Raw genomic sequence first — 21269 nt, 5'->3', positions numbered from 1 at the left:
GTGTCTTCTCTCTTCCTGATCAGTATGATAGGAGTTTTATTAAGTTTATTGATCTTGTTAAAGAATCAGCTTTTTATTTCATAAATGTTTTGATCTTTCTGTATCATTTATTTTCTTTCTTCAGATTTCATTTGTTCTCTAGTTTATTTTTTTTTTTAAGATTTTATTTATTTTTTCATGAGAGACACACAGAGAGAGGCAGCAATACAGGCAGAGACACAGGCAGAGGGAGAAGCAGGCTCCATGCAGGGAGCCTGATGTGGGACTCAATCCCGGGTCTCCAGGATCACGCCCTGGGCTGAAGGCAGTGCTAAACCGCTGAGCCACCCGGGCCGCCCATTTCTCTAGTTTCTTAAGATAGAAGCAGAGGGCATTGATTTGTATGTATGTATGTACTGCTTTAGCAAATTCTGATATTAACATCTTCATTCAGTTCAAATGGTTTCTATTTTTTCTTGATTTTTGTTTTTTTTTAAGTTTTAATTTAAATTCAGTTTAGTTAAAATATAGTATATTATTAGTTTCAGGGGTAGAATTTAGTGATTCATTAATTGCATATAACAATACCCAGTGCTCATTACATCGCCTGCCCTCTTTAATGCCCATCACCCAATTACTCTATCCCCTCACTGAACTCCCCTCCAGCAGCCCTGTTTGTTTCCTATAGTTAAGAGTCTCTTACAGTTTGCCTCCCTCTCTGTTTTTATCGTATTTTATTTTTCCTTTCCTTTCACTATGTTCATCTGTTTTGTTACTTAAATTCTACATATGAGTGAAATCATATAGTATTTGTCTTTTTCTGACGGACTTATTTCACTTCGCATAATACTTCCTACTTCCATCCATGTTGTCGTAAATGGCAAGATTTCATTCTTTTTGATGACGGAGTGATATTCCTCTGTGTGTGTGTGTGTGTGTGTGTGTGTGTGTGTGTGTGTATCACATCTTCTTTATCCATTCATCTGTCAATGGACAGACATCTGGGCTTTTTCCGTAGTCTGGCTGTTGTGGACCCTATTGCTATAGGAATTTTTTAAATTGATATTCTCCAGATTGGGGTAAGGTGTGGATTTACTGTACTAGATAACAGGCACTATGTTTTTTCTCAAGTAAAGGAGTGACAATATGATGAGAATAATGTTTGGGAAGTATTTTTCTGCACTTTCTCTTAGCCAAAAGTCTGAGAAGTGAGGGAATATTTTTCTGAAAATTATATGGGATGGACTGAAATAGGAGGAGGTTAACATTTAGGAAACTGAAAGCTCTTCAGGAATCCAGGTACTAATGGACAAGGAGTGGGTTCCAAGAGCCATGGAAAAGAAAGAATAAAATGTCTATTGGGACTATATACCTTGATACTGTGCCAGGAATGTAGGGTGCAGAGTATTTCTAAAACCCTTAAATCTAAGGATGCAAGGTCTCTGCTCTTCACAAGCTTTCAATCCACGCAGTAGTCCTATATAATCGGTAGCTACGGTATAGTGTTTCATGACATGCTGTACTGGTGAAAGGTAGGGAGAACTGTGGGAAACAGATGAGAGCAATTAATGCTGTCCAGTCAGCGTCAGGGAGGGCTACAGGGGGGAGATGCCATTTACACTGGGCTAGGGAGTCTTAGCAGAGTTAGAAAACAATGGAAAGGAAAATGCACGGAGGCATTAATGCTAGGCTAGTTCCATACATGGAAAAAAAGACTAGTATGACAGGAGATCTTCTCCTTGGGGGTATCGGTTAGAGATGAAGCAGGAGAAAATAGACTAGGACTAAATCATGGAGGATCTAATGCCACCTTCTGCTACTCACTTTTCTCCCTTTACGTCTCTTATCAAAAACATGCATCTTTGTGTGCATGAGTGTGTGTACGCACATACACAGAACTCCAGAATTTCTTGACATGATTGTACTACAGCAAAGGAGAGGGAATCCTGTGTCACAACATTGCAATCCTATCTGCTTCTACTCTTGGCTTAAAGTTCTAGTAATGTCTATGACTCTGTATTTCTGGGAGAGCAATAAGGTGAGAGGGGTCATTTGCAGGCTGATGGAGACTGTGTTTGCAGTGAGGATTTCCTTTCTTTGTGAGTTTTACAATTGAGAATTAACCTGTTATGAGCAAACTTTTTTGTAATCCTCCATTTTACTATATTGGCGACCTCATCAATGTATTAGCTCAAAAATATTTGTATATCTTTGTCATCTACCTATCAGTTAACTCCTGATATCTAATATACTCAGTATATAAAGATTGGGGTATCTCTGGGTTTTCTGGGTCACAAGTATAGCATCCCAGACTTTGAAACTTTTCTGATAAAGGGGGTGAAAGTCATAAAAGGTTAAATCTGGGCCTTGGAAAAGAACCCAGGAATAGTACACCAGTGCCTTTGGAGAATGTTTTAAAAGCTTTGTTTCTTTGTAAGTTATGGAGTTTCCATCATAATAGTTTGGAGAAAGGAGGTCAGGAGGGAGTGGAGCAGCAGACAGTGGAGAAGAAAGTGAAGACTGACTCATCCTGTAGGGTTTGGGTGTGGGTGTGCCTGCAGTAGAGAGAAAGGGAGGAAGGATTGTGTAGGCAAAATATTTTCTTTAATCTCTTTGCAGAGTGGGCTTTGGAGAAGAGAATGCATAAGTAAATAACTGTGGCATGGTTGTTTATCTGTCATATATGTGATACCGTAAGTGCATCTATAAAATCCTTTAAGTTTAAAGATGAAATAGGACTGTTACATCCTATTACTAGCTCTGACAGTTGTCCTAGTATTTCTTTCTATGATGATGAAATTACTTTTGCTTTCTTTGATTGAATTAAATGTTTTCCTAAGAGCTTCAGATGAATTCATAGTTATGCATTGTATTTTCCTACTTCTTTATCTTTCTGTACACTGTTCCTTTTACCCAAGGTCTCTTTTTTGATGATACATATTAGTAATTGCTACCTCTTGTAAAGTTCAAGCTTAAATCCCCCTCCATCAGAGCTTTACTGACCTCCTGCTTCTGAACCTTGCTTCTGAACTCTGGAATGTGACAGGTGCTTAATAAATAATTGACAGTTGTCTGATAGTTTTTGTTGTTGTTAGATCCCACCTCCTTCTGACATTTACAATCATAAAAAACAATGTGCTTGTATTTAACATTTTTCTCATTTAATTCTTTATGGCACAAAGGATTTCATCTGGTTTAGAAACAAAATTGAAAAAAAGAAACATAAAATTGGAGACATACTGCAAATTAGTGAATATAACTTTCTCTATAATGCAGGAATTCTCTCTATAGTTTCTTTGTTATATCACATCTCTACTTTTAGATAAGCCATTCAAATATTCTGAACATCATCCATTAAATGGGGGTGATAATAGTATTCCTTTATTAATTAGGAAAAGGTTTGGATGTGACAGAAAACCTAGAATACTGGTGGCTTAAACAACATAAAATTTTATTTTTCTTTCCCTCAAATCCAGGAAACAACCACCCAGGTTTGTATCTTATTTCTTTATGAAAGGCATCCATTCTTAGTTTACCTCATGGTCTAAGGTAGCTGCTTCATGCCTTCCCTCCAGCCAGCAGAAAGGAGAAAAGTGGAGGAGAAAGGCACACCTTGTGGTTCAAAGACATCTCCCAGAAATAGCAAACCACTTCTGCTTATATCTAATTAGCAATAACTTAGTGGTATGGCTATATCTAACTATAAGGGCTATAAGGCTGATATAGGGATGGCCATATGGTTGGCTAAAATTCAAAGGTTCTATTACTGAAAAATATGTGAACAGATTTTGGGTTCAATTACTAGTTTCTGCCACTCTACTGATAATGTTATTATAATCAGATATTATGTACACTGTGCTTAGAACATGCCTGACACACACTCCATGCTCAGTAAATACTTATGAGACATTAGTTTTATAATTAACCATTAGAGATAGTATTCATTCACTCTGTTATTTGTTCAACACCTATTGAACACTTGCTATGGTGTACCCTGTGCCTCTTTCTATTTAAATCTCTATATCAACAACGAGGAGAAGACTACCATCCAGAATAGCTTCTCCTTTGTTAAACAGATCTAAAAGTTAGGGAATACTTTATCACACTAAGCCAAAGCATACCTCCTCAATAATTCATTTGTTTTGGCCCTGATCCTACCTTATGAAACAAAATAACCAGCCTATTTTCCTCATCTCTGCTCTTCAAATATATGAAGATGGCAGTCAAGACTTCTACTTAGCTTTTTGGCTCTAACTAGACACTTTATTAACTCATTTACCTAGCACACAGTTTGGCAAACTTTTTGTATAAAGGACTAGATGGTGAATATTTCTGGCTTTGCAGGCCTTATGGTTTCTGTCACAATTTCTCAACTCTATCATTGTAATGCAAAAGAAACAATAGACATTACATAAATGAATGGCTATGGCTGTGTTCCAATAAAATTTTATTTACAAAAGCAGCAGGTCAGATTTGGACCTTGGTCTGCTGTTTGCCAGCCTGATTTAGCCCATGAAATTTATTAACAAGGCTATTTGTGACTGTTATTTCTCCATCCTGAAGGTGAAAACTTACTCTATGTCACTTCTGATTCTTCTTAAACCTTTTCTTTTTTTTTTTTTTTTTCCTGTCTTACTACTTTGGCTAGGATTTCCAGCACTCCCTGCATCTCCATAGCCATACTTCATGGCCAGTCATTTTCCTAGACATATTACCCATCCTAGCTCATGTCCAGCTTGGAAATGCTACCTTGACAAGTTACCTCTGGTTCTTCCATATTCTTAACCCACATATCCTTTGGTCTCTCCCAGGCTGGTCCTTCTCCAGTATTCCCTACAAACCACATTAAGAAAAGAAGAATCTTTTTCTTCACCTCTTTTTTCTTCAGAACTATTAGACTACGATCTTTATTCAGTGCTTCAGGGTTTTTTTGGCCAACTGTCTAATGCTAACTATAACTTTAACCTAACATATCGTCTCACAGATAGCCTAGGCCTAAACCAAGAGGTGGTAGGTAGAAAATTAACATTTATTGATTGACATATAAAATACATAGATTTTTATTCTAATGTCATAGAAATGGAAAGTATAATTTGGGATCGATCATATAACCTGCTCATAGTCATGCAGCTGGATTCAGGGAGTCCAACTCAGTTATAGAATTGAAATTTAAATTTGAGTGAACCTGGTAAGTGGAGTGAGTGCAATCTGGCAAAAGTAAATTGAACACCGTGTTACCAATGGGGCCGCTAAACTTTACAAGGCATAGAATAAGAAACACTTGCCCTTAACTTTTGGTTTCCAAAGCATTTTCTTCACAGTCTGATGGAATAGTTGATTTTATTTCTGTCTTACAGCAGAGGAAATCAAACCAAACCCAAAGTAGTTAAAATATTTGCCTGAAGTGCCAGGTGCCAATGTCTAACTGTTTTTCTCTATGAGAATCCACATTTGCTCTTTTCTAAAAAGTCCACCCCACCTCTTTATCTAGCTAATTCCTTCTTATCTTTCAGCTAGATCATCATCTTCTCCAGGAAATCCTCCCTGGCAATAACTTCCACCTTGTCCCCACTATCTGATTTAGGTGCTCTTTTCTCTGTGTTAACCCAGATTATAGCCCTATTTGCACTGTACTTTACCTGATGATTTATTAGCTTATAAAGAGATCAAGGACAGATTCTGCCTCATTTATTTTTGTACTTGATAAGAATTTGGTTAATAAAAGAATGACCTGAGCTGCAGTCTTCAGTCCTTGGTCTTAATTACAGCTGGAGGCAAAACAAAGATCTCAGCCTTCCAGAGACAAAACTGAAATAAAAAGAGGATCCATGAATCTCTGCAGCCAGTGGACATTAGGAATTCAAACCCATGAGGTTTCAAACTAGGTAGCAAGAAAGCATCATAACTATAGTAAAGAGCATAGATTCTGGAATCAGGTTTCTTGGGTTTGAATCCTGCTCCATCATTTTCCAGCAGGGTGATCTTTAGCAAGTGATTCTGCTTTGGTTTCTAATCTGTCAAATGTAGATAACGATAGAATGATCCATATTAGTTTTCACTTGCTGTGCAACAAATTACCTCAGAACGGTGCCTTGAAACAATAAACATTTATTATCTCACATTTTCTGTGGTTCAGGAATTTGGGAGCTGAGTGCTTCTGGTTCAGGCTTGCTCATGAGGTTAGAATCAATATGTAGACATGTAGACCATGGCTGCAGTCATGTGAAGCCTGGACTGGTGTTGGAGGATCCCCTTCCAAGATGACTCACTCCAGTGGTTCTTGCTCCCTGGAACTCTGCTTTCGACATGGCAGCTGATTTCTCCCAGAGCAAATGAGAGGAAGAGCAAGGAGGAAACCCCAATGATTTTATAACTTTTTATGATCTATTCTCAAAATGATCACATTCTGTATGTTGGAAGTCACTACATACAGCCCACATGCAAGGGGAAGACAGTTAGGCTCCACTTTTTGAAAGGAGTATCAGAGAATTTGTGGACATATTTTAAAACCATCATGCTATCTTGTAGGGTTGAGTGAGAACTACATGAGAATAATTTTGAAGTGCTTAGAACAGGGTTAAGCAGCACTTGCCTTGAATTACCTTCCTCCTATAGGTAAAAAAGGACAGATTAACCGTCAGTCTGAAGGCTTTGGCTTTAAAAGTTACTCTAAAAAATAGAGCAAAGTTATTGAAACCAAGTTAATGCCATAAGCCATTAAAATTATCTATGCTAGGATGCCTGGGTGGCTTAGCAGTTGAGCACCTGCCTTCAGCTCAGGGCGTGATCCTGGAGTCCCAGGATCGAGTTCTGTGTCAGGCTCCCTGCATGGAGCCTACTTCTCTCTCTGCCTGTGTCTCTGCCTCTCTCTCTCTCTCTCTCTGTGTGTGTCTCTAGTGAATAAATAAATGAAAATCTTTAAAATAAAAAAAAATAAAATTATCTATGTAGTTCTTGGCATGAAAAGCTGTTCATGAATTGAATTTGTAAAAAAAAAACAAAAACAGGTGTAAAGCAGGATATACAGCATGATCTGGTGCTTGTGTAATTATATACTATATCTCTGTGTGTTGATGCATAGGGAGCCTTCTGAAAGGGATTTCCTCAAACTATTAATAGTGGTTATCTCTGGATAGTGGGATTTATGTTAAGTTGAACATTTTATTCTTTGTGTTTTCTGCATCATTTGAGTTGGTTTACACTGAGCATATATCTCCAAAAATAATAGAGGCATTTTTTTCCCCAAAGAAAATAAAAAAGAAACCAAGCTGGGAGGAGGATGTGAAAGGTGGAAGGCTTAAGTTGAATCAGTACATTGCTGCTCATTGTGGGCCAATTGACTCCCTGTGAAGTATCTGGTGTCCTCTGATTTTTTTTTTTTTTAAAGATTTTATTTGTTTATTCATGAGAGACACAGAGAGAGAAAGGCAGAGTCACAGGCAGAGGGAGAATCAGGCTCCATGCAGCGAGCCTGACATGGGACTCAATCCTGGGTCTCCAGGATCAGGCTCTGGGCTGAAGGTGGCGCTAAACCGCTGAGCCACCTGGGTTGCCCACCTCTGATTTTTTTTAAGATAGTTGTGAAGACTGCATATGCTAGAGCATATGATGATTGCATATGATTGCACTTGAGGGCCATATATGTAAGGGAGGAGGGGTTGCTACTTCTTCGGGATAACAGGAAAAGAGAGAAGCAAGGGGAGGAGGGACACCTGTGTGGCAAAGGGCAAAGATAGGTCAAATCTGGTGTTAACAGCAGAACATGAATGCTCATCAATTTTCTTGGAAAGGACAGCTTTATCTACAAAGGAATAGTATACTTGTGATGTACAACCATAGTCTCATAGTGACTTGTATATTCTTGATAATTACACTTGCCATACTGAATTGACATTTGTTCAGTTCTCCCTCTCAATAGATTTGCAAGCAGGTCCTGGATATCTAGCCCATTATACATTTCCCAGTATAGAACAGGGTTCAATAATTTGGAGAATAAAGATAAACTGAATTCATTTTTCATAATGCTTTTCATAAATTGAATTTTTTATGTCCACTTATATTCATCTTATAATTTCTTATAAGAAATTAGAATATATATAAATTATAGAATAATTTATAATTATTCACCAATAATTTCTTATTCAAAGGAAACAGAGGGAGTACACAGTCACATTTGCCACATTTTTCTTTGTTCATCTTTTCCTTTTTTTCTACCTTTTGATTACTTGAAATTTTTTATGATTCTAATATTTTGACTTATTACCTGTATTTTTTCTTAAAGTGGTTGTGTTGGGGCTTACAGTATACATCTTTAACTTATGACAGCTTGCCTTTAAGTATAATTATACCAATTAATGTAGAAAATAATCTTACAACAATATACTTCCTTTTCTCTTCTCTTGACCTTGTGTTATTATTGTCATTTATTTTTCTTCTGCATTTGTTAGAAACGCCACAATACATTATTATTATTTTTGTTTTAAAAGATCAGCTGTCTTAAGTGGTTTGCAATAAGAAAAATTGTATTTACACACATATTTAATAACATTTTCCATACTCTTTATTCTTTTGCATGGATCCAGATTTCTATCTGGTATCATTTTTGTTCTAACTAAAGTACTTCCTTTGCCATTTCTTTCTTTTTTTTTTTTTAATTTTATTTATTCAGAGAGAGGCAGAGGGAGAAGCAGGCTCCATGCAGGGAGCCCAATGTGGGACTTGATCCCGGGTCTCCAGGATCACACCCCAGGCTGCAGGCGGCGCTAAACCACTGCGCCACCGGAGCTGCCCCTCCTTTACCATTTCTTATAGGCAAATTTGCTGGTGATGAATTCTTTCAGCTTTTGTATGTCTAGAAAGTTTTTATTTTATTTTTGTTTTCAGAAGATATTTTTGCTGAGCATAGAAATCTAAGTTGGCAGTATTTTTTCTTTTAGTACTTTAAAGATTTACTCCACTCTCATCTGGTTGTATTGTTTCTTATTTTATTTTATTTGTTCATCATTATAAGTACATTCTTCAATCCCCATTTCCTATTTCGCCCATCCACCCCACTTTTCTCCCCATGGCATTGTTCCTCATGAGAAGCTTGCTGCCATTCTTATTTTTGCTTCTCTCCATTTAATTTGTCTCCTTTCTCCAGTTTTTATGGGCTTATTGAACTCTTATTTTTTTTTCTTTATATCAGCACTCTGTTGGGTTCAACCTGAGTTCCCCTTTCCTCCCTTGTAGCCTAAAAACTCTCAAGCTGTAAATTAGGGCATTTATAGGACTCACCTCATTTCGTTTTTTTCTTATTTCAGGAATCACTATTCTGTGTTACCTGTTGTTCAATACGTAAAAACCATTTTTTTATGACTTTTTTCAGTTGTTTAAGGTGGGGGGGATAATTCTGGTCTCTGTTATGACTTCACTTTGTCTGGAAACAGAATTTCTGAAATATTAAATCAGAGAAATAAATACCTAAAACATTAAAAGTAACTATAAGATTGCAAAGCTCCTTCCTCAAAATTAGTTCATATTTTGTGTTAGCTTAGAATTATTATGAGTTCAGTTTTAAAAATTTATTTCATGTCACAGTGTTTGACATCATGTCTTTTTCTTACAGGAAACATTCAAACTGGATTTTTAAAACATTAGTAAGTCAGTGATCAGAATTTACAGAATGCAATCCCCAGTAAAAATCTCAAAAAGAATTCCTTCAACTAACAGAGTAAAGAAAGTTGAACTACCACCTTGAAACCCTGGTCTAGAAAAACGTATTGCACATGACAGGAAGTGACAACTAGGGAAATATATTTGGCTCTTAATGCACCCGAATCAAAGAAATTGTCACAGTGCTTCTCAGAGGACTTGTATATCTGAGATTATTTTAACAATAAGTTGTTTTATAAAAATCTTGACATGATCGCCAGGGAAGAGAGACAGCAATAGCTGAAACCTGTGTGTGTGGGTCAGGATGACTTCTGAAGAAATGGCAGCTTCTGTTCTCACACCTGTGACTCAAAGAAAAGTGACATTTGCTCCATCGGCTGTAGATGAAAGTAGTGAAAAGGTCTCAGACGTCAGTGTTCCAAAGGCACATAGTGTCAAGCAGAGTGAGCAGACTTCTACCATCCCGTGGATGAACAAGCTTAAAGAAGAATCTTCTGGAAGCAACTTGCCCAAAATTCTCTCCATAGCAAGGGAGAAAATAGCAAGTGATGAGAACAGCAATGAAGAGTGCTGGACGGAAAGCACACCAGTTTCTGTGAAAAACCTTAATATTAACCATAACAACATCCTGACAAACCGCCAGTGCGTCCTTCCTCAGAGCCAGTCTTATGACACGTGCAATTCTGTCATGGAGGAAGACCCATGTTTGGAAACTGGAATCTCATCTTCACTGGAAAGAAAGGTATTCCCTGGAATTCAACTGGAAGTCAACAGACCTCCCATGGACTTTAGGCCTCCAGGCCTAATGGACTTTAGTACCTTAGGAAGTCAGTCAGCCATTGTAGATACTGGCCAGGCGCACCCTGACAGCAACAAAGCAGCATTTCAAATCTTTAATTATGAAGTTGACAGAAGGATGTCAGACACTTTCTGTACCCTGTCAGGTGACTTGATATTGGATGACTGTGGAAACTGTGTGCCACTGTCATCTGGTTTTGGCGGGGAGCAAAAGAAAAATTACGTGGCATATACCTGTAAACTCATGGAATTGGCTGAACACTGTGATAATGAGAATGGACAGCTGCAGTGTGATGATTATGATGCCTTGGATGACAAATACTTGTGCTTTGAAGATTCTTGCCAAAGGGCCAGTGTGGTATGTTCAAGTGACAGCTTTCGTAGGGACGACCTAACTAACAGTCCACCTGCCAAGACCTTTCTGAGCCATTTTGAAGACTTCCCTGATAATGGTGAAGATGTAGAAGATTTTTTTAAAAACAAAAAGGAGAGATCCACTTTGTTAGTGAGGAGATTTTGTAAAAATGACAGAGAAGTAAAGAAATCTGTGTATACTGGGACAAGGGCAATCATGAGAACTCTGCCTTCTGGTCACATTGGGCTGGAAGCTTACAGTTACATCGATCAGAAGAGAAGTGGTCCCTTATTACCCCGTGGGAGAGTTCTGGAACAGCTGCCAGTGGTGGCAATTAGGCAAGATGGGAGCCAGTGCCTGTCAGAAGCCCAGTGGTATCGGGTAAGAGTTAAAGTTTCTTTTTGACCGCATCTTTAAACTTGATCTTTAAAAATCCAATTTTCCATTGTTTTAGTTCATGGAAAGTTTTAAGTTCTGTCAAATTGTGATTCTTAGGGGAAGCATTTGTAGTTACTGGAAACTAATAGACCTAACAGATACTCCAATTGATAGCTGTTAAGATTGAGTTAACTTTGCAACGATTTAAGTAACTAAATATACATATATATGTCATCAGGAGTGCAGAAATTAGGGAGATTCCCTAGTTACTGTATGTAAGATTATAAGACAGACTCCTGATAGTGGTAAAGAAGCTCCATTGACTGATTATCTAGTCATGTCCTTTGGAGGTACATGCCTATGTTTTTAGGTTGCAGGGCCTAAAAGAACTAAAAATCTGGTTTCCTCCATTTTCCAACCAGTGTTCCCACTTTCTTCCCTTTTTGTCTTTTTTGTGCCATGGACCCCTTTGGCAATTCAGTGAAGCCTCTGGACTCAGGAGAATGCTTTTAAGATTTATTTATTTATTTACTTATTTATTTATGATAGACATAGAGAGAGAGAGAGAGAGGCAGAGACACAGGAGGAGGGAGAAGCAGGCTCCATGCTGGGAGCCCGACGTGGGACTCGATCCCGGGACTCCAGGATTGCGCCCTGGGCCAAAGGCAGAGCTAAACCTCTGAGCCACCCAGGGATCCCCCGAAGAATGCTTTTAAATGCATCAAATGAAATATAAAATGTTAGCAAGGACACAGATTATGTGGCCATATGTACATTTACCAAGGTATTGTTTGAAATTGTGATATATGGTAGGTGCTTCCTTATTAACACATTAAACAGTGGCATTCAGTAAGGCGATAACTACTGTAATTTCAAAGTAGTAGGAATATCAGTAGGGAATGGTTTCCCTGGGGCTTTGCCAGTTTAGCACTGCAAATCCTGCATCCAGGGAAACCCCTTAGTCCTGGCCAGACCAGGGCAGTTGGTGACCCTGAATATAAATACTCTTTTAGGGATTTGACCATGACTGTAATATATGGAAATATCTGTGATTTCTATTGGTGACAAGATCACAGATGCTATTCCTACTGCTGAGGCTTGTTGCCTATATTCATAATTGAAAGATATGCTAAATGTCTAATTCTCACATTTTAGCATTTCACAATTCTTTGAAACCTGGCCTTGTGAATAAATACCCAGTTCAGAAAAACATTATTTTTATTGGAACACAACTGGTATATTTTTACTATCATCATCATCAGTCATGGTAATTAATACTTACCATGCATTTTACATGTGCCAGACATTGGGTTACATAATTTACATTATTGATGCAATCCTCTCAGCTATCCTCGGATACTGGTATGAGTATTAACCCCATTGTTTTTCTAAGAAAATGGAGTCTCCCCTGAGACGTACCTTGTCCAAGGTTAGTTAACTGCTAAGTGGTATAACTAAGGATTGTAATCCAAGGAGCCTAGACTCTTAGTTTCTCAAGATCCAGAAAAAGAAAATTGAGAGTAAGCTTTTAAAGGAACAGAAGAATTATGTTCATTTCAGTGTCTTTTGATTGAGTAGCCATACTCACTGATGCTTAATGGGCTTAGCTGTGTTCAGTGTGGCAGTTCTAACCCTGGTTCTGTACTAGAACCACAGTGTCCAGGCCCCACTCTAGACCCTCTGAATCAGAATCAGTAGGGTAGGGTACAACGTGAATGTTTTTTCAGAGTTTCCCTGGTGATTCTATGATTCTATGGAGTTGAGAACCACTGTCCAGGAGCTTTAACTGAGCTCTTTGCTCTTTGGTCAGGACATTTGGGGAATATTTACTGTCTTAAAGTCCCTGACACTGCTTGGGTTCTCAGAAGTGGCAGGGTTGAGCTGAAAGCCTGCCTGAAAAGTGATGACTGACAAGCCCTTCTTTCTGTGCATTGAACCTACCATTCACCCAGCAAGTGTCGGCTGATTCGTTTTTACCGCTTCACCTTATTCCTCATAAAACGTGAGTTACAAGCAAGGTGATGTCAGTGACACGCAGGCTCCCCAGCTCTTCTGACTAAATTATCCACACAAAGAGAAAGGAGCTCATCACAGTAATGTGTCTTCCCAATTAAAAATGCAGGACTTTAAAAAATTCATGCACACCTGAAGTTGAATGTTAAGAATGCAACAGAAATTTAAATGCAGCAAAGAGAATGTAAGCTGATTGATGAGAACCGTTATCACAGGCCACATGTCCCACCCCTTCCCCCTTACTCAGGCACAAGGGTCATGAGCCTGCTGTAAGTAATTGCAGGATAATTTCTGGCGTGACCATACTCACTCCTCCACTTTCTGGAGCGTTGCCACTTCTCCTGAGAAAGCTCACGGATCCCTAGCTCCACTCAGCCCCTTTCTGTCAGTCAGAGGCCCTGGGATGGGTAATTTCCAGTGAAAAGAACCAAAGAGATGATGCAAATCATCCTCCCTTAGTCTCTGGAGGCTGGGAGAGGTTGCCACACCTCAGAGTGAACTCCAGGAAGTCCTTTCTCCTTTCTGACTGGGTTTGCAATAAATTTGTGGGCAAATTTATTAACACTTAAGATGAAGCTGGGGAATGGATTGATGGTCCACTCCTTTCTGAAGGGAGAGTTCTGAAAGGGAGAGCCCTTTTTGAATATTCTAACCATACCATGGCAGGAATGACTCCGTATTTTCTAAAGTATAGTATTCTCTCAGTATCTCAGTTTTTAGCATAGAGTCTGGTAGAAACCTTTCTCAAAATTGCACAGATAAATTATAGCCACTTCCTCCAACTCCTATAAGCAGCTTCCTTGACCTGAACAAAGCAGACCCTAGTACAGTGCTCCCGTTCCTGATCATTTCACATGTAGCCATCCTGGTTCCCCAATCAGATTATAAATTTATTAAGGACAAGAAGTGGCCATACCATTTTCCTACTCTCCATGATGCAAGCATAATGCCAAGTATGTGAAAAACAGGACAGTGTCATCTTAGGAACATGGTCTCTGGAGTCAGCCAGCCTGAACTGAAAGTCGACCACAGTGACTTCACCATTTATGGCTAGGTGTGATTTCAGGCAAGTTATTTGACCTCTTTGTTTCTAATTACCTTATATGTAAACTGGAAGTAATCATAATATTAGGGGATTAAATGAAATGGCCATGTGAAGTTGACAGCACAGTATCTGGCAAGGAGTGGGAGCCACTGTTCTCACTCTGGCAATTTATTACATGCTTTGTCATGAACACATGCCCACCGCCTTCTGTTCTTTGGAGCTTCTCCCATAGGGGAGTTTATGGTGAGGTGAATTTGAATGTATGTCTCTCAGTTTATGATGTGGTAGCTTGTATAGTCCTTCCTACACATTTATTTTTTTTTCCCTTCCTGCACATTTAAAGAATGTGTTATGTGTCCAGTTAGTTCCTCTGCCTCACACTGAAATTTTTTTCATGTATGCTTCGACCCAATTAATTTATGTTTGCACAGCTGTGCAGGAAGAATGGAAGATGTTAATGAGGATTAATGCTTGCTGACTGACTAACCATATTGGTATCCTCCTCCCCCTGCTTGTGAGAAATGAAAATCCTATCTCTTATCCAGTTACAGCCACACTCCTTATTCTCCTGGTCTACATTTATTGGCTTAACAAGAGGGTATATTTTGACAGGTGTGGCTCAAGTCTCCAGGTTGAAAGTAGGCTTAGAGTGTTTTTCCTTCTTAAAAAACTCTCTCCCTGCCTGAATTTGGGGGAGTTTAGGGTACTTAAGAGTTATTCTGAAGATGAAGGACCAGAAGTTCCTGCCTGTGCTGGAATCATTCATGTAAGCAGAGTTCCATGTACGCTGAAGAATGGAGCATGGAGGAGGGGAGGGTGGCCAGGGCAGACGGGCCACCAGCTCCCATACTATCACTTAATTTATCTCACTGCTGTGGTCTGCAAGAGGATTTATTGTAAAAGGATATGGGTGTCAAAATAGGAAAAAATGAAGTCTTATTCATTTTTTTAATAATCAGACTACAAAAACTGTAACTTAGAAAGTCAAACCAGCTTCTGTGTTGTTAGCCCTTATCCTCTTTTCTTCCTTCTAAAATATATCTTTCTTCTTCACATTTTATTCTACTCTTTTGCAGAGAAAATTTAAATGTAGGAGGCAATGAAAAAATTTTGAGTGGCTTAACATAAATACCTTTGTCAGTATATATATCTTTGAGTCCATATTTTCTCAGTTATGTACCAAGGGACCAACCAATAATAAATTATTCTTGCAAGTTGTAACTTTCAGGGATGATCAGATATCCACTGGGCTCTGCTGTCCAGCATTGTCATAGGTGGCTGCTGAAACAGCAATATGTTTCATTTTCTCCTCTGGAAATTTGGTCTCCCTACACATTGGGTATAATGTGGACCTTGAAATAATTAAAATTTCACAGGGTGTGCAGGCAAAACTAAAAGCCTGGGCTTGGTGGCATGCCAGGCCCCCTCTTCCATTTCTAAGGGTCACGTCAAGTTCGTGACATGGATATAGGACAATGTTGTCCCCTTCCTGCTGAGCACAGTGAAAGGGAACCCAGATCCTGGATGGACAGCCCCTGCACAGTTTAGTCACGTCTGGTGCATCAGTGGAAAATGTGACAGGCTGTCAGAGGCTGACACTGTGGTGATTGGACAGCTTTCCCGTATTAGCTGCATGGGGGCAGTTTAGGATAAATTTGCTTCCATATCTCTGTCTACCAGCTCTTTGGCTAGGATTCGGCAAAAAATGGAATGACAATGAAAAATGCTGATCCTGGACACTAAATTTAAGGTGAATATATTCATGGCTACTGTTACTCATACAGTAGCCTGGGACAGTAACAGCACTAGGCTTGTTTTTTTCCTTTTCCCCAGATGTCCTGCATAATGAGAATTAGGCCTCATCCCTGGATATGGACCATGGTTAAAATGTGGCCTGAAAAGAATCAGAACCCATAGGCCAGGATAAGACTATCAGATGGAGTCTTGATCTAACGTACACTCTGCATTTTTACGCAGGAGGGATTTGGGCTGCCCATAGAATGACCTCCTATAGTCATGAGTGATAATAGTGTTCCTCTTCCCATGGTCCTCTCCCTGGGTGCTGATTCAAATATAAGTCCCCTCGAGGGCTTATAGGCCTTCTGGAGTAGTGTGGAGGTTTCTTCTGCAGTGACCACGGGATCCAGCATCAGGGACTGAAGCATCATTGGGAGTGAAGGGTGACTATCCCCTGATTCTTCCATGACTAGACTAACTCATGACTCATGAGGGGAGGGCCCTCCCTGAAAAGCTCTTCTCAGACAGTGGTGCTGGGTCATTTTCTGGTCTTGAAGACCCTTATGACACTAATATGGTTTTCCATCCATTGGTTCTTTTTTCTAGCAGCTGGCCTGGATGCATTCAGAGCCTGATATTAAATATGAGTCCTGCAGAGCTCAGGCATCCAAATCCCAAACCCTAGCCAACATTTAGCCCTTGAGCCCCTGCCCCATCCCAGTCATTTAGGCCATCACCCCTCAAACAGTCTTCAGCAAAACAGAGATTGCATTATCTTTCAAGGATAAGGAGAGCCCATACTTTGAATCCCTAAAGCAGATCTCTTTGGAGGCAAGGAGAAATTGATTACTTCTGTTTTTGATAACTTTATTGATAGTCTTCTTTATTTTGATAGCTTTATTAAGTGGTTTTTGACCTATTCACAGATATGTGCAGCCATCACCACAATTTCATTACTTCATAAGGAAACCCCATACCCTCTAGCTATCAGCCTCCATTCTCCTCATGCTGTCTCCCCTCCCCCACCCAGCAGCATCCACTGATCTACTTTCTGATCTCTAAGTTTCCCTGTTCCCTATTCTAGACCATCATATGAATGTGCACTCTTTTGTGACTGGCTTCTTTCACTTAGCATAATGTATTTTTAAATTTTAATACCAGTGTACTGAACACAATATAATATTTTTAAGGTTCAAGGTACATCTCTACTGTAGTATGTGTAGGTACTTTGTTTTTTTACCTCTGAATAATACTCCATTGTATGAACATATGACATTTTATTTATCTATTCATCAGTTGTTAGACATCAGATTCTTTCCACTTCTTGTCTGGTATAAATAATACTGCTGTGAACATCCATATGCAAGTGTTTGTGTGGACATATGTCTTCATTTCTCTTGGGTACATATCCAGGAGTGGAATTACTGAGTTTTATAACTGTGTTTAACCTTCTGAAGAACTCCCAGACTATTTTCCAAAGCAGCGACACCTTTCTGCATTCCCACTAGCAGTGTGTGAGGGTTTCTATATCTTGACCAGCATTTCTTAGTGTCCGCCTTTTTGGTTATAGCCATCCTAATGGATATGAGGTAATATTGCATTGTAGTTTTGATTTGTATTTTCCTGATAGCTAATGATGTTGAACACATTTTCCTGTGCATATTGGCCATTTGTACATCTTTGGAGAAATGCCTATTCAAATCTCTTGCCTATTTTTAAATTTATTTTATTATTGAATTCTTTATATTTCTGGATAGAAGTCTATTTTCACGGATGTGTGTGTGTGTGTGTGTGTGTGTGTGTGTGTGTATAGAGGTACAGGTATGGACGTGGATATAATGAATGCAAGTCAAGAAAGTAGCAAAGAAGGCTTACAATTTTAATTCATAGTGAAACTTGTTAAGTATTTTCTTTGGACATTGATCTCATTCTCAGTCGTCTTTTTCAAATTTGCCCTACTAGCAACAATGGTTAAGTCAAATTTTTTATCTTCCTTCTCCCCCAAATTCTTTCTGAACTCCAGTCTGCATAGTTTCTCACTCCTCTTCTGCCTGAGCTTGTATTATATAGGCCATTTTTCTTATTATCTAAATTCTGCACCCCAGAGCAATGGCAGATTGTCATCTGCAAACTTGTGCATTACATGGAATGCATCCAAGGCAAGGCTGATTAAGGAGGTCACCACTTTACAGTAATGTACTTCATTATGTACAAGTGGTGGGACCAAGACTAGGCTGAAACCAGCAGGATGCCTGAGTGGTAACTTTTAAGGAGGCACTCAATCTCAGGGTCTGGCTGGTGCTAGCTCTCTACTTATCAACTAATGCTTCCTTAAATTTTGAGCCCTATACCTAGCTCACTTTTCTCACTTTAGTCCCAGACCTGGGTAGAGGATCTAAGAGAATCTGTGGTTTAGAAATGCCTATCATCTTTTTAGCTCAGGAATGGCCTTGACTAATCCCTCTCATATACCTTAATGCACATATTGTTAAAATACAAGCTAAGAATGGTTCCTCATTTTTGAAGCATTCAAAAAAAATCAAAAGAAGAATGATATTTCATGGCATGTAAAAATTATATGGATTTGAAATTTCAGTGTTCACAAATGAAGATTATTAGAACACAGCCTCATTCATTCCTTTTAATACTCATGTATTTTTCTGTAGCTGCTTTCTCCTTGTAACAGCACAGTCAGGGAGCGCTAATTGAGACTATATGTCTTGGAAAGACTAGAATATTTATTATCTGGCCCTGTAAAGTAAAATTCCCCCTGGTTTAGAACATCCCTCTCTACCTTGCTAATTTCTACCCATCCTTTAGTCCTGAGCTTAGATTTCACATCCTCTTGGTGGTCCTTTCCTGTGAACCCCTCCCCAGCATGGACCCCAGTCCAGAGTTTCAGCCAGTGCCGATATGTATTTCTCGAATGATTCCTTGAATTATAAGTAAAGAAAAGCAGTTTCTGCTCACTGCTGAGGTCTCCTTCTCTCCTTCCCCAGACCCAGTGCAGGCTTATAAACTGTCCTCCCTTTGACCATTGGAGCTTGGAAACACTTTCTTTGAGCAATATCTAGGACAGAATCAGAATTTCCCATTGCTATTCAGAAAGGCCTTTTTCAGTCCTGTGAACCCAGAGACCTATGCTTGTTACCTCCACAGACTTGGCCTGAAAGACAAAGAGGGGACATTTGTAGATCTCCTTGTCTGTGACCATTTCAATTGCAAAACCCCCTGGGAAAGTTTCCATATGTTTTGCGTTTACAAGGGGAGCATCTAAGACTGCTGTTTATCTGCAGTGGGCCACAGAGGAAAGAAACCCCCTCCTCGAAGATCCTGGAGCTCTGTCCCTGTCCTTCGGAACCTGTAGTCCCATACAGGCACAGATTTCCACCATGGACCAGAGGGGATCTAGCTTCTGTTTCTCAGTGGTGGTGGTCAGAGGTGGGGTTGGTAGTAAAGGGATAGGGTCAGTATGCTGTGTTGAGGAGATCATTCTTAAGTTGGGGAGGTATTTGGTCAGTTTCTTCATACCATCTGACCCCCAGTACTATCAGGAATAAACTTGAGGCAGCATCCTCCCCCACACACCCAAAATAAGACCTAAGTATCAATTCCAGCTCTCCCATTAACTGGTTGTATGACCTTAAGCAGGTCACTGCTGAGATTTTTAGTTCCTTTGAAAATGAAGTAAGGATAGGGGTGCCTGGTTGGCATAGTAGGTTAAGCGTTTGAGTCTTGATTTTGGCTCAGGCCATGATCTTGAGTTATAGAATCCTAGAATCCAGCCCTGCATCTGGCTCCTTGCTCAGTGTGGAGTCTGCTAGACATTCTTTCTCTCCCTCTCTGCCTGTTCCTCCCCCCTGCTCATGCTCTCTAAATAAATTAATAAATACTTTTTTAAAAAGTGAGGGCAGACATGTATTCACTGCCTGCTGTGTGCTATAAAATTTGCATATGTTAATACATTATAAGTTACACATTTCATCTTATCTCTGAAAGCCCAACAATCTGTGATTTTCCTGATTTAAGTCTTGACTCTGGATTTATGGTGGAGTAAATATTCTACCTCCCCCAGCAGTGCCTCCTAGAGGCTTGATTTGGAGAGAACGTTGTAGTCCCTCTCCAGCACTTGCAGTAGTGAATGGGCGCAGGAGAGATGCTTCTTCATCAATGGCTAAGCCCTGACATGCCTATAGCAGTAAAAAAGCAAGCACTTGGTGGGCTTTTACCGTATGCTAGGCACTGTGCTTTCCAGACATGACCAAGGTCACACACTGTGAGGACTCCAGCCTTGGTTGGGCTGTCTCCAAAGCCCATTCTCATAACCACTCCTCAGAGGTTCCTCTGGAAGATTCTGATGTAACTCATCCCTATAACTTGGCAAGAGGTTCTGTTCCCTTATTAACTGTGCAAACTTTGAGCTGGATGAGCCCTTAAGCTGTTTCTCTGTCTTCAAATGTGATCTGGGTGTGACCTTTGGATGAAATGGGAGATGTGGGGAACAATACCAATTCTTAATGTGAGGGGTGTATTGGCTCTTGAAATGGCTAAGATTTATTTTTATGACTCAGCCTGCTAGGGGGAGGAAACCAAGCCCAAAGGTTTGAATTTTTCACTGAATTGCTGTAATTTAAAAGTACATTTTGAGAGTTTTATAAGTAAGTAAGCAAGAACAGAGTCCAAAGCAAACTGCACACATCTGACTCAGAATCTATAGCTTATTCATGATCATGCTAGAATGACCAAAACTGGTGCAAACATAGTTTAGTATTTTTCCATTTTAATTTAAAGTTTTCTGTGATCTTTGAGGGTTCTGACCAACTGCCCTAAGTATGAAAAACATTGCTCAGGAACATTTCTTTCCGTAGTCCCACCATTTCTTCACCTCCTTCACAGGGTTGTAAGGTTGGAGGGAAAAAAAATGAGGCTGGTTGTATATTCAGATGCTTGGCAAACATTATAAAATGACCCTGGGATTATAAGTTTTCTCTTCTTACTCCAGGCTCTGAGGCTTCAGCTTGAGGTACCTGGGGGAAAAGGGGATTCCGAAACTATTCTGGAGGCAGCAAAACAAAGCCAGAGTCAGCTGTTTCCTTTCTATAAACGCTGTAAGCATCCAGGGGAACCTGCTTACTGAAACCTGACCCTTTGGTTTCCTCATTGTGAGGCTGGCCTAGTTTTCATAACTTCATTTTAAACTTGAGATTAGGTGATTTTTGTCACCAACACCTACTTCATCTTATCCCTGTGTTTTAATAAAACAAGGAATCAATTTATCTGTATACCACGTTGAGCAGCCTACCTTCAGAA

General features: G+C 39.5%; 1 protein-coding gene across 5 annotated transcripts in view; it reads left to right on the top strand.

Moving 5' to 3' along the window:
• PLCE1 (phospholipase C epsilon 1) overlaps positions 1 to 21269 on the top strand; it is a 309225-nt gene that overhangs the window by 31763 nt on the left and 256193 nt on the right. For all 5 annotated transcript variants that reach the window (XM_041739693.1, XM_041739678.1, XM_041739673.1 and 2 more), the window contains exon 2: positions 9587 to 11167. In XM_041739693.1, the coding sequence (XP_041595627.1) occupies positions 9938 to 11167 (1230 nt within the window). In that variant the 5' untranslated portion in view covers positions 9587 to 9937. The remainder of the gene's footprint in view (positions 1 to 9586; positions 11168 to 21269) is intronic.

The sequence above is a fragment of the Vulpes lagopus genome, chromosome 2 (assembly GCF_018345385.1).
Source record: "Vulpes lagopus strain Blue_001 chromosome 2, ASM1834538v1, whole genome shotgun sequence".
Lineage (NCBI taxonomy): Eukaryota > Metazoa > Chordata > Mammalia > Carnivora > Canidae > Vulpes > Vulpes lagopus.
Note: the sequence above shows the minus strand (reverse complement) of the source record. Positions and strands in the feature narration are given on the sequence as shown.